General features: G+C 42.0%; 1 protein-coding gene across 4 annotated transcripts in view; it reads right to left on the bottom strand.

Moving 5' to 3' along the window:
• C2H8orf34 (chromosome 2 C8orf34 homolog) overlaps nucleotides 1-13,620 on the bottom strand; it is a 292,844-nt gene that overhangs the window by 16,115 nt on the left and 263,109 nt on the right. The window contains exon 14 of one of the 4 annotated variants that reach the window (XM_039522707.1): nucleotides 11,841-12,165. The exons of the other annotated variants lie outside the window; for them this stretch is intronic. Within the exon in view, the coding sequence (XP_039378641.1) occupies nucleotides 12,158-12,165 (8 nt within the window). The 3' untranslated portion in view covers nucleotides 11,841-12,157. Of the gene's footprint in view, nucleotides 1-11,840; nucleotides 12,166-13,620 lie in introns of those variants that run through there. 4 annotated transcript variants of the gene reach the window in all.

The raw sequence follows: 13,620 nt of genomic DNA, 5'->3' as shown, positions 1-13,620 counted from the left end.
TACCAGATTAGCAAAGAAAAACATGAAGTTAACTTATTTTAAAATATTACATAGGACTTATTAAACTCCATCTTATCGACTTAGATGTGGGTTAAATGAGATGTGACTGTGTGCTTTCCACATATAATTAGATTATGTCCAAAAATCAAAATACTCTAGTCAAAGATGATTGATTTGGTGTTATTAGGAATAAAAATATCTACCCTGCTGCAAGTATTCCTCTTACATGATTTTTCAAACTGGCAGGATACAAACCCCATTTTTTCAGAAAGACTTACCATTGCCCTGCCAGTCTAGGAAGGTGGAAATGTCAGAATGTTCCAACATTAGAAGAATGGAATTTGGTATGGCATCATACGAACATTCATTATACAAAATAAGTGTCAGAAGACAATGTTTAATTTGTTATGGTCTGAATTAATTTGCTTATAAAGGAAAGAGTGGATATACACCATAAAGGGATCTTGGCTGTGATTTGACTGGAAGAGTTTTAGCTTCAGCCTCTCAATAACCCTAAACTGCCTTAGGAAACAGCAGATGTGAAATCACAGCTGAGGTTGATGCTGATGTCTTTCCCCAAAGGCTTATGTGTTCATATGCCCCAGGCAAGCCTATTAGCTGTTTTAAATAAATAGCACTAGGAAGGTGTTTTCAATTATGTAGGATCTCTGTTCAATCACCCAGGTAGATAACGTGTTCTGGACACAACAAAGTAGTGTTAAAGGGAATAGGAGTTCCAAGTTGCTCTGGAGGGCCCCACACTTATTAAACCCAGAACTGTGAACACATAGGCATTGGATTACACACATCAATAGAGACGGAATGACTTCGGGAGGCATATATGGAGAAATTTTGAATTACTGAACTTCTTTGACCCCAGGGTGAATTTTTGGCAAGTTTTTGGAATTTACCCACCAATTACTCATGTGCTGCTTAGATACAGTTGTGATTGAAATGGGTAGGTCTGAATGGCCCTTTTTATTTTTCCTCATATTTGGTTTCCAGTGCCTGCGCCAGGACTTCTGCTAGCAGCAACATGCACGGCCTCCAGAGCACTAGCCCTTGCTGGCAGTGACTGAAAAGTTGCATAGCCTGTAAAAAATGCCTCTTGGATTTGTCGCTTATTACAACAATCTATAATCCACTAATAACTTCCCCTTTCATTCTTTTCTCCTGGTGAGTGGAAGGGTGTTAATGGGCCACTTCACCTTGAATGGTCCCTTGAAATATGTGTTAACTACTTATGCTAAACAATCTGTTCCACCTTGTGACAGTCTGAGTAAGTTTTCCAGACCTGAAGAGTGTCGCAACCCTATGCTCAGTTATGGTTTCTGTATGGCCAATTGTCGGTCTGCGGCCATCTTGTTCTGGTAAAAGGACAAGGCTACCTCCATTTTGGATCAGGTTCTTGTTCCTCAGGAGAGAGCGGAGACCTAATCTTGCCTGGCAACATCGTGGTGTTGTGTGCAACCCTAAGGTGCGGTGTGCAACATTATAGTGCCGTGTGCATTTTCCCGCTCTTTTTGTTTGGTCATCTAGGGGTCAGGCTAGTGCCTTGTGCAAAAATGCCAGTGTGCCGTGTGCAGATCCTGTTGACGTAGAAGGCAACAGCTCGGAGCCTGAAGGGCGTAGGAGCCAGGGACCAATCAGATGCTGACACGAGTAAAAGAGCCTTTGAATAAAACCATGCTTCCCACCAAAATTTGCAGGCGTGTCCACATGTTAGCTGAAAGGCCTGATCATCCTTTCAGCCAGGGTCTCCTCCGGATTTAGCCAGCTCGTGTCGTGTCGTTTCGGATTACTTCCCACTAATTCGTCATGCCCTTGGTGTCTGTACTGCTGGTCAGCTGCGCCTGGAGTGCGGTATTTGCATTTGAATTTCTGTAATATCCTGTTTGCCTAGCCTCTTCCCTTTTTCCCTCCCTTACTTGGTACCAAGTTGTGTATATAGTATATGAAAGTTGAATTGTTGTATTTTACAGTATCTGGTTAATGCTTGCACAGTTTGTTCAGTTTTGTGTATCTGTTCTGGATTTTAGTAGGTAATTGATTATAAACGGTTTCAAGTTACTGTTCTGTCTCTGTGTGGAGTGTTTGAGTCTGGGTGCTGTCTCCATCTGGGGATCGTCCGACCAAGGTTGTTTCTATCCCCGCGGTCCGAGTGAGTGGAATCTGCACAATCGCAGCCGCACCACACTTTGGGTAAAACCCTTGGTGGGAAAGCAAGGGCGGTTGAGGCAGTAGCCTGTGGGCTCCTTTTGTGTGTTGCACCGGGCACCGCTCTGACTAACCCGAATTTCCTTCTTGTGCAATTGGTGCATGTTTGTCCACTTAGTGTAAAGTAGTGAGTAGTGTGAATTTGTATGTTAATAATTTCTCAGGTGAATTTGTACTCTGACAATTTTTTGGGTGTGTTTGCATTTTGATAACATCTTAGTTAAAGAATTGCCCCTTTTTCCTGGCCCAGGTTGTAACTCTCCCCCAAATAAACACAGCCATTTGGCTTTAAATTTTATTCTGGTCCAGCTTGTTTTTTCCTCTCCCAATAAAAAAGCTGTTCGAACCCGTATTGGTCTCGGACAAAGAGCAGCTCTCGAATCCTTGTGTCTATCACCAACAGAAGTTGATCCAATAAAAGATATTACCTCAGCCACCTTGTCTCTCTTCAGCAATTCTGATGGACAATGGCGAGTGAAATCCTGGCTCCACTGAAGTCCACAGCAAAACTCTCAATGACGTCAGTGGAGCCAGGATTTCACCCTGGTACTTTTGGGTAGCAACCAGGGGTGAAAGTAACTTAAAGGACTTACCAGTATTCCACAGTCCTGCTGAGGGGGAGGGGGCTCAACCAGAAGAGGCGTGGCCTCTATCAGAAGAGGTGGGGCCTTTAAATCAGGATTTAAAGGGCTTGGGGATTTGGCTGAAGCTAGGAGCCGGGCCCTTTAAATCACCCCCCGAGCTACCAGCTGCAGAGGCAGCTGGGAGCCCTGGGGTTTGGGCAGGGGCGAAAGTAATTTACATTTCTTACACATATGGTCCAATCGCAAGCAACCCACCTCTCCTACGTACTTCATGGATCCCTCCCATTGCATGACATAGATAGAGAAAATAAAGCTACTATTACTACCACCAGTACTGTCTGTAATAAAACTTTACTATTGGAATAATCCTGAAAAAGTGAAAACTCACTGTCACATTTTTCTCCATGTCTTCCCTCCTCCTCTAGGCTCCGTGCTTTCTCCCTGCCTGGCACTCAGCAGCTGCAGGGGCTTCCTTCTAGCTTGCAGCTTGCAGCAAAGAGCAGGGAGACTGGCTGAGGGAGGGAGAAGCCTGCCTCCTGCATAAGAACAGTTTAAACTCAGCTGTTCCCTGCTCAGTTCAGTAACATTTCAAAGAGGATCTGCAAGCAGTTTGGACATCACAACCATGATCCTCTGCTGGGGAGGGAATGGGATAGATTTGAACTTGGAAATGGTTCCTGATTTTGATTGCATTTTTTGTGTATAGGAGATCCCCTCATCCCGGGGGCAGAAAAGAACTGCCCCTGCCATGGTCACACACACCCTCCCGCCCCCAACAACAACCGGGAGTGAAATTAACAAGGATGCCAGAAACGGCTCCTAATGCTGGGGGCTGAACTGCGCAGGGAACAGCTGAGTTTAAACTGTTCTTATGCAGGCAGCAGCAGCAGGCATCTCAGCCAGTGTCCCTACTGCAAGCTAGAGCCTAGAGGAGAACCCCTGCTGGGGGGGGGGGAGAGGGGAGAGGAATGCAGAGCCTTGTCTCCAGCCTGGCTGGAGGAGGGGGAGGGAGGAGACGAGAAACCTATGTGACAGTGAGTTTTCGCCTTCCACCTGCTTTTATTAGCTCTGAATTTAAGCTGTGCAGCCAAATGCTTGTATTTGTTGTGTATATTAGTATTGGAGAGATCCCCTCATCCCGGGGGCAGACAAGGACTGCCCCTGCCATGGTCAAACACACCCTCTCCCCTCCTACTGTGAGTGAAATTAACAAGGATGCCAGAGACCACTCCTAACCCTGGGGGGCTGAACCACTCAGGGAACAGCTGAGTTTAAATTATTCTTATGCAGGAGGCAGGCTTCTCCCTCCCTCAGGCAGTCTCTTTTTCTTACCAGTCCTCCGTACCGGCCTGTACCGGCTTACTTTTCACCTCTGGTAGCAACCCAACTCAAACTCAATTTTATGGAGGGTTGCATCACTTTGTGTCATAACAAGAGGAAGAGAATCAGGACAGGAGAAGAAATGTCTCCAAAAGGAGATCATGTCCCCAGGTAGCCCATAGACCGCCAAGCAAAAGTCCATGCATATGTGTGCAGTGTATGGAGTGAGGTAGGGCATATCCCTGCTGCTCCATCTTTACCAGGATGGGAGGGTCGGGATTGATGTAGAAACATCAATGAGTCAGGGGGTTTCTTTGCTGGAAAGTCTGAAAGACCCATTGCAGTTGCCTGCACAATGGGGGATTAAATAAATAAGAACCCACACAAGATTTAACTAACAAAGTGGTGCCAATTCTTCACCATATTCATTTGTTTATATGTTGTATGTCCACCCCCTTCTCTTCATGTTTGTATCGTTAGACTAGAAGCCCTTCAGGACAGGGACTGTTTCTTTTCTATGTTTGTACAGCGCCAAGCACAATGGGCTCCCAGTCAGTATTTGGGACCTTTAAACACTATCATTATAGAAATATTTACTACCATTCCTAAAGCATTTCAGTAATTGTGGAGCATCGGCAGGGTGACAAATCTGCCTGCAGAGAAGAGCTGAATAGGGAACACTACCTGGGATGTCTCTTTTCTGATTGGCTGCTGCTGCTGCTGCCCCTGATGGAATAGGATGGGAGGCCCAGACCCATTTCCTGCCTGGTGGGAGTCCTCACTTCACCAGGTAGAGGAGTGTGAGCTCTAGGAGGGCAGGACTCCTCTAGGTTTAACCCTTGCAGATGAAACAGTATACCATTTTCAGCCATGAATCATAGAAAATTAGGAGGCGAGCACACATGCTATCTGGCACTATACCATTGAGCAGGGTATATTCTCTTGTTGCCCCCACATAACTCTCAACAATGCTATAGCATAAAGGGGAGACTCAAGCCAATGGTTGGAATCAGCAGCTTTCTGTGTTCAAGCTCTTGTTTTAAAGTCACACCTAGGGAGTTGAGATGATTTTTTCATGATCTCATTCCTCGTTAACCAGTGTAACACTCAGAAAGCATAGCACCGTTTATCTGTCCATAAAACAAGGAGACATTTGTGGACAGTGTCTCAAATAATGAAAACCTGGCTCTGCCATAGAATTATTCTGCAAAGGCTTGAAGAATGTATCTGAACATTTACAGTGCTAGGAAAATATTGTTAACCCTCCAAATTTTCTCGCAATACAGCCAAATGAACGCATGAGGTTACCTAACTAAAGCTCCAGAGATCCCAAAGAGCTAAACACAGGTCAGATGTATTTCATATTTGCTTATATCAATTTTGTATGTTAAAATATAACCAGAGGTGCATGTACTCTGTGCAGATTGAACCTAAATTCCAGTACAGCAACTGGGACGAGATGTCAGTTTTTATTTGATACTGCATGTTAGAAGTTGTCAGATAGGGGAGCTGGGGGTTTATTGTTGCCACTATTCACATTAGAACTTGTTTTATGCTTTTTTAAGCAGAAAAGTCAGATTAAGTTAGCTAAACTCAGTTTTCCATGGTAAATGACAAATCAGCAAAGTATTATGTTTTAAAATCTACGCTGTAGCTAGTTTGAATTCTGCATCAAATTATTAGAAAATATAACATAGAAATTGAAGTTATTGTGACAGATATTTTATAACTCAAGTCTATAATTCAGGTATAATGAGGTTTCTTCTTTCTATCAGCAACTGGGTAGTGAAAGTGATTCTAGATTTAAAGGTTTCTTTCTTTGTCAGGTGTGAATTTAGCAATAACATCCCTCCCTTCATTAAATGATTTAACATTGTTGCCAAATCTGTTGCCCATTTAACGTTTATTTGAGGCATAATCCTTGATTAATGTACTCTAGAATTGAGTAATTTCTGACTAGGTGGACCAGTCAAATTCTTACCCATTCTTATTGCCTTCAATTAACAAGATGTTTGGGAGGGAGTAATTCATTTCCCCAAACCTTAGGAGAGCTCCAGCTGGACTTTGGATTGCTCCAGGTACTCTATTAATATTCCTCCCTCAAAGGTTACTTAGATTCAGTCTTCAAATCATACATACTCAAAAAACAGAAACCCCAACTTCATTCTGAGTCTTCACTGCTATTTAATGTCTCTTAGGATCAATGTCATTTCAGATGTTCCCACTGGAAAGCCAATTAGAAACTAAGATTATTCTCTTACACATTATCTAATAAAATAAAATAATAATGAATGTGGCACTTCTGTAAATAAAAATATTGGGTGAAATCATTGTCTCACTGAAATCAATGGAAATTTTGCTATCAGTTTCAATCAGGTCAGGATTTTACACATTGTCTATGGACCTTTAATAATAGGCATATATCAAATCCCATCTCATGCCCCCATTTTTATCTTCTCATCATCAGAATGCAACATCTCAGCTATGATTCTTCCAGCTAAGGAGACCTGGTCAAAGAACCTCTTAGAATTTTTGAATGCTGTTCTTTAGTTAATCACAACTAAAATTGTTTCAGTTCTCTGTAGCAATTCCTGCCTCAGAAGCAAGAGACAAATTATGAATCAAGAGTGATTTCTAAGAAGCACATTCATAAAAGGCCATTGTTATTGTTGTATGTGAACAACACATTGAATGGATAATCATTGGAACAATTTACCAAGGGTCATGGTGAGTTCTCCATCACTGTAATTTTAACTCAAGATTGGATGTTTGTTATGAGATATGTTTTAATAATTATTTTTGGGTAAGTTCTCTGGCCTGTGTTATATAGGAAGTCAGACTAGATGATCACAATAGTCACTTCTGGCCTTTGAATCTAGGAATCAGTGAATGAATGATTTAATTTTTTTTATTTTATTTATTTATTTATTTTTTACATTTTACATAGATTTCATGACAAGAAATTGCTCAGGGGAGATTTCCACAAAATAAACACATTTCAGAAAGAAATCATTCTCACTCAAAGTTCTGCAAAGAACTTTCTTTCCCATTTCTCTTCCACACACTCCTAACATCCTTAAAGATGAAGACTGGGGGACTAAGAAGTTACTTAAAAAAAAAATCCTGCCAGGCAATGTTAACTACTCGAAGTGAGGCAACACAGAAGGAGTTTATCACTGCTTTAACACTATTGAAGTTAATAGCGACACTTGAAGGATGTTTTAATGATTATTCAGATAGTTCATCAATGGCAAGAAGCTCTTAAAGAAGAAATACAGCTGAGTAAAAACACATTCTGTCTAATAAATATACTTTTGTTTTAACAGGTGTTTGGAAAGAAAGACAGCTGCTTGCAGGACAGGCTATGACATTTTCATAGATTTAGACATTTATTGTGCCTATATAATTTTTCTATACAAGTTCCTTATTATAGTGGTATTTTTCTTGCTGGCAAATATTATTGATATTATGTACTCACCTGCTATATTAAAAAGGCTAGTAAATCCAGCTTTTCATAGCATTTTGCTAGGAGAATGATATTTCTACTTAGCAGAGCTCTTTTTCCATTGGGAGAAGAAGCTTAGGCTTCAGCTTTGGCTGATAAGGTCTATATGAAAAAAGTGTTCCTAGTCCATTCTGTATATTGCTAGGAAGAGGCACATTCATCGTGCAGCACTGAGTGCTGGCTTTGGGTGCTTGGTTGTAGAAATAAAAAAGCACCTTAACACTGCAACGAACCAGCAAGGGTAGTGGCAGCAAAAAGCAGAACTTGCACAAATGAGTCTCCATTCAATTTAGGCAGCATGGAGGCACCATTTATTTAATAAACAACTGGCAAATGGAAACTGCTTCCTGAAGCCAAAAGGCCAAACAGAAAATGAATAAGCCTTCACCCAGCTTGTCTCACACACACCTTCTGTGTAGCCTTCCCAGTTGCTGTTTATACATATGGACCTAGGTGCTTGTTGTCTACTAAGTATCTCATGGTTCCTTCAGGCAGCTCTAATAACTCATAAAGCCTTGCTGCCAGCTTGTTTGCAGCCAGAACATCAAGCAGCAGCGATTGCTTGGGTGCCTGGTTTTATGGGCCAAGGTTTGGACATCTTGATTGCTACAACACCAAAAGAGTCAACAATTACGAGATTGGGTTAAAAATCATGAGACATTTATTTTATTTTTTACTTTTTTTTAAGATAAGGCTCTGTTTATTTGTCTTCTGGTTTTGAAATTGTAGGGTCAGTCAGATCATGATTTCAGATCATTATTTCACTAGGAGGGTGGTGAAGTACTGGAATGGGTTACCTAGGGAGATGGTGGAAGGTGGAATCTCCATAGAATCATAGAGTATCAAGGTTGGAAGGGACCTCAGGAGGTCATCTAGTCCAACCACCTGCTCAAAGCAGGACCAATCCCCAACTAAATCATCCCAGCCAGGGCTTTGTCAAGCCTGACCTCTAAGGAAGGAGATTCCACCACCTCCCTAGGTAACCCATTCCAGTGCTTCACCACCCTCTGAGAGAAATAGTGTTTCCTAATATCCAGCCTAAACCTCCCCTACTGCAACTTGAGATCATTGCTTCTTGTTCTGTCATCTGGTACCACTGAGAACAGTCTAGATCCATCCTCTTTGGAACCTCCTTTCAGGTAGTTGAAAGCAGCTATCAAATCCTCTCTCATTCTTCTCTTCTGCAGACTAAAAAATCCCAGTTCCCTCAGCCTCTCCTTATAAGTCATCTGCTCCAGACCCCTAATAATTTTTGTTGCCCATCCTTCTTGTAGTGTGGGGCCCAAAACTGGACACAGTACTCCAGATGAGGCCTCACCAATGCTGAATAGAGGGGAATGATCACATCCCTCGATCTATTGGCAATGCTCCTACTTATACAGCCCAAAATGCCATTAGTCTTCTTGGCAACAAGGGCACACTGTTGACTCATATCCAGCTTCTCGTCCACTGTAACCCCTAGGTCCTTTTCTGCAGAAATGCTGCCTAGCCACTTGATCCCTAGTCTGTAGCAGTGCATGAGATTCTTCCGTCCTAAGTGCAGGACTCTGCACTTGTCCTTGTTGAACCTCATCAAATTTCTTTTGGCCCAATCCTCTAATTTGTCTAGGTCCTTCTGTATCCTATCCCTACCCTCCAGCGTATCTACCTCTCCTCCCAGTTTAGTGTCATCTGCAAACTTGCTGAGGGGCAGTCCACGCCATCCTCCAGATCATTAATGAAGATATTGAACAAAACTGGCCCCAGGACTGACCCTTGGGGCACTTCACTTGATACCAGCTGCCAACTAGACATGGAGCCATTGATCACTACCTGTTGGTCCCGATGATCTAGCCAGCTTTCTAGCCAACTTACAGTCCATTCATCCAGCCCATACTTCTTTAATTTGCTGGCAAGAATACTGTGGGAGACCGTATCAAAAGCTTTGCTAAAGTCAAGGAATAACACGTCCACTACTTTCCCCTCATCCACAGAGCCAGTTTACTCATCATAGAAGGCAATTAGGTTAGTCAGGCATGACTTGCCCTTGGTGAATCCATGCTGACTGTTCCTGATCACTTTCCTCTCCTCAAAGTGCTTCAAAATTGATTCCTTAGAGATTTTTAAGGCCCGGCTTGACAAAGCCCTGGCTGGGATGATTTAGTTGGGGTTGGTCCTGCTTTGAGCAGGGGGTTGGACTAGATGACCTCCTGAGCTCTCTTCCAACCCTAATCCTCTATGATTCAAGCTGTTCTAGAAACTGCTTTTAAAAAAAATGAAAGATTAAATTTTCACATCACCACATGATTGCAGGAGCCTAGGTTTCAACAAAACACCAAGTATCTTGAGAGCTGGCATTGCTGCAGAGTCCAGCCATCGTGCCATACTCTTTAGGAAGTGTGTCCTTCCCTTGATATACTGGTTGAATTCCCATAGCTTTATTGGGAGTTAAATATTTGTACTGAGGGTGAAATTTACCCCAGTGCCTAAGATCTGGGAAAGTTCTGTGCACGACCAAGATGCATAAGCCTTGCCTTTCCCTTCTGCACCCAGGAGACTTCCTCCCTGAAAGCATAAACCACTCACACCCCACCCATTTTAACAACCCGCCCAAATATGTCATTCAAGTTCTTACAAAAGTAAGCAGTTCTAGAGCCAACAGACTGCCAAAGAGACTGGATTCTAATTTCTCTCATGCGACAATCCACAACATTATCAGACAGGTTCTGAATAAGAAGGGTGAAATCCTGTCATCATTCTCCCACCACCTCCTAAAAATAACCAAATCCTTGTTAGGTTTTAACTTGTGTAATGGGCAAACAGGATATGCACAAAGAATATAAATATGGAATGGAGTTATCCCAGACCATTCCGTAGTCACATACACAGGTGCCAGCTTCCTCCGGGCCCCAGGGGTGCTCAACCCCGCCCCCACTGCACCGCTGGCCCTGCCCTCACCCCTTCTCCCAAGCTCCCATCCCTGCCTCACCTCTTCCTGCCCAGTTCTACCCCCTCTCCCGAGCGCTCCCTGTCCCTGCTCCTCCCTTCCAGTGCCACCTGCACACCACGGAACAGCTGATTGTGGTAGGCGGGAGGCACTTAGAGCAATGGGGGAGGAGTTGATTGGTGAGTTGCCTGCAGACAGGAGGTGCTGGGCAGGAGGGGGAACCCAGAGTCGGCGCTTGCGCGCGTGTACACACACACACACTTACTTACTTCCAAGCATATTTCAAGTGTGTACTATGTAACCAAGTTTTCTTCATGAACTAGGGATAAGTATAAAAGTCCCAATCCTGCAATGAGTGCCGGGTGGGACAGGGGTAGACTCCATTGGGCCATCAGTCTACCTGTGCATAGCTCAGTGCAAGATTGGGGCCAGAGGTATTATGGTTCATAAAGCAAAATAGCTATGAGTCAGGAACATTTTCTAGCATGCTCTTCCATGTGGTCTGGTGTAAACTGCTACCTGCCAGCATTCCATGTGTTTGAGCGAGGAAAAAAAACCAACCAATATACCCACACTGTTTGAGTGTTAAGGATAGGGAATTCATTTTTATTTCTTAAACGGATGGTGGTTACAGTCTGTTTTTGTAACAGTTGCAAGCAGTTTCATTATACAGTTATGGCTAAGATACAGAAACAACTGAATCTAACAGAAGACAAAAGAAAACAAGCTGCAAATATACTTAACAGAATCAACAGCTAAATGAGACCCGTAAATGTACTCATCATCACATTCCTTAATTTTATATTTGTGCGCAGACATGTCTTAAAATTCCAAACAAGCAGCTTACACCAATTAACTTGTTTAAAACAGATAATTTGTTTCAGTAATTTATATGGGTAAATAAAATTCATTGTCTACATGAAATTCCCTTAGTGCTTTATTTTTGGCATGCATGTTTCATTCCTCATGTGTGTATTCCATTTTAACAGAATCTGTGTTTATTTTTTTAAGAACAAAGTAGATAAACTCAGTACAAAGCTATGTGACATAGGCAACACCTGTTTCTGCTACACCTCCCTTCCTTACCACTCTCTTTCTCCCGCGCCTATCCCTCTCTCCAGGTGATTATGGTGAGCAACTAGCTCTCAGAGACTTGAATAGGACATACATATTGGTAGATGTGGGTGAATACTTTAATGTTTATTAATCTAAAAATGAGAAAAGATTACAAAAATATAAGGAGTAGAAAACCTTAGACAAGTTAAAATACATAAATCTTTAAGCAAAGTTTGTTTTGATCAGGCAAAGTTTAATATATCAAATGTCACTCCAAAATAACAGGGATATAAACTAAACAAAATACATTATACTAACTATGTATTCAAAAGTGACAGTAAACCTTCTTTACCTAAGGACACTGTGCCATAGTTAGTAATCTAATTCAGTGCATTACAGCATCCACACAGAATAATTCCATTTAAGTATTGTTGATATTATAAAAATAACTATTTAAAATCATTATACGTAAACTAAAACAGATCTTCAGGTGTAGGTTTGATAATTATGATTTTGTTTTAATTAAAGTCTTCAATATTCCCATTGATTTCACAAACCTGCGAAAATAAACACAAAACAAGAAAGTAGTGCTGAAACCATTATATACAAAAATAGAATGAGAAATCTCGATCCTTTACTGTGTTTGCTATATTGTGCAGGATTTCCCATATTTCCACATAGAATACTGTGACCTAAAATGGAGTGATGTACATTTAACAATGTTTTAAAGTTATTGATGAATCGTGAGAAGCGTGCAGTGTAGGAAGCCTGAGATGAGTTGGTTAATTGTGATTAATCAAATAAATCATATGACATTGTTTCTGTTCCTGACTGAATAAGCAACCACCATGCAGCTTCAGGGTGAATGCTTACCAGTGCGAATTTAAAATTCAGTTTCCACAAATACTCACACATCCATGCAACTTTGATATTTGTTTTCTGCAAACATTGCTGGTAACTAAAGAATCACAGAGATGCTCACAGAAAGCAAAGATATGAGTATTCCTGCAAGTGGATCTGCTTGTGAAGATCGAGTGGCAGAATCCATCCCATAAAAGGGACATCCAAACCAAATTCACATGCAGACTTGAGTGAATATCCCTGAAGGTTTTTTTTTTTACCAGCCTTCTTCCAACTCTACTAAGCACAACAAGAACTAGCAAAGTACACGGATTTCATATTTATCCAATTCTTTTGAGCACACACAAATACACTACTCATCTGTTGGACCCAAGGAAGTGCCACACGAACAAACAACTTTAGTTGGAGATAACCAACCTGATATACTTGTAACAAGATGTTTATGTTTCTCTTTCCCAAGGAGTAGGTGTGGATTTTACATATGACTCTATCCAGCTTTGTACATGAGTATTCAACAGAATGCATAATAACAGAAATAACACCGGTAAAATACTAGCTAAGTCCTTACTGCACATTAACCTTATATTTATTTCATTAATTTCTTTCATCCTTCCCTTAAGTTTAACTCAGCGGTTCTCATACTTCATTGCACCGTGTCTTCCTTCTGACAACAAAAATTACTACAGGACCCATCCCCCTGCTGAAGACAAAGCCCAAGCCCTGCTGTCCCAGAGCTGGCGTTAAATTTGCTGGGGGCTGGGGCTAAAGCCACAACCCAAACCCTGCTTCACAGGGTCTGAAGCCAAAATCTGAGACCTGCTGCCCAGGGCTGAAGCCCTTGAGCTTTGGCTTCAGCCCGGCGGAGGGGGCTCAGGCTTTGGCTTCAGCCCAGGGCCCCAGCAAGTCTAACACTGGCCCTGCCAACCCCATTAAAAGAACTTTGGGGTCGCGGCCCACAGTTTGAGAACTGCTGGAAACTGTTTTTCTTAGAAGCACCCATCAGACTCAACTTTAATAAAATGTAGCCAGATTCAATGACACTACTAAAATCTTTGCTAGGTTTGTTTCCAGAAATACTTAGTATATTGGTGGCACTGATTATTATTATGATTACCAAGATACTTTGGCCCTGTCTTGACAAATATAAAAAG

The sequence above is a fragment of the Mauremys reevesii genome, linkage group 2 (genome assembly GCF_016161935.1).
Source record: "Mauremys reevesii isolate NIE-2019 linkage group 2, ASM1616193v1, whole genome shotgun sequence".
In the NCBI taxonomy this organism is placed as follows: Eukaryota; Metazoa; Chordata; order Testudines; family Geoemydidae; genus Mauremys; species Mauremys reevesii.
Note: the sequence above shows the minus strand (reverse complement) of the source record. Positions and strands in the feature narration are given on the sequence as shown.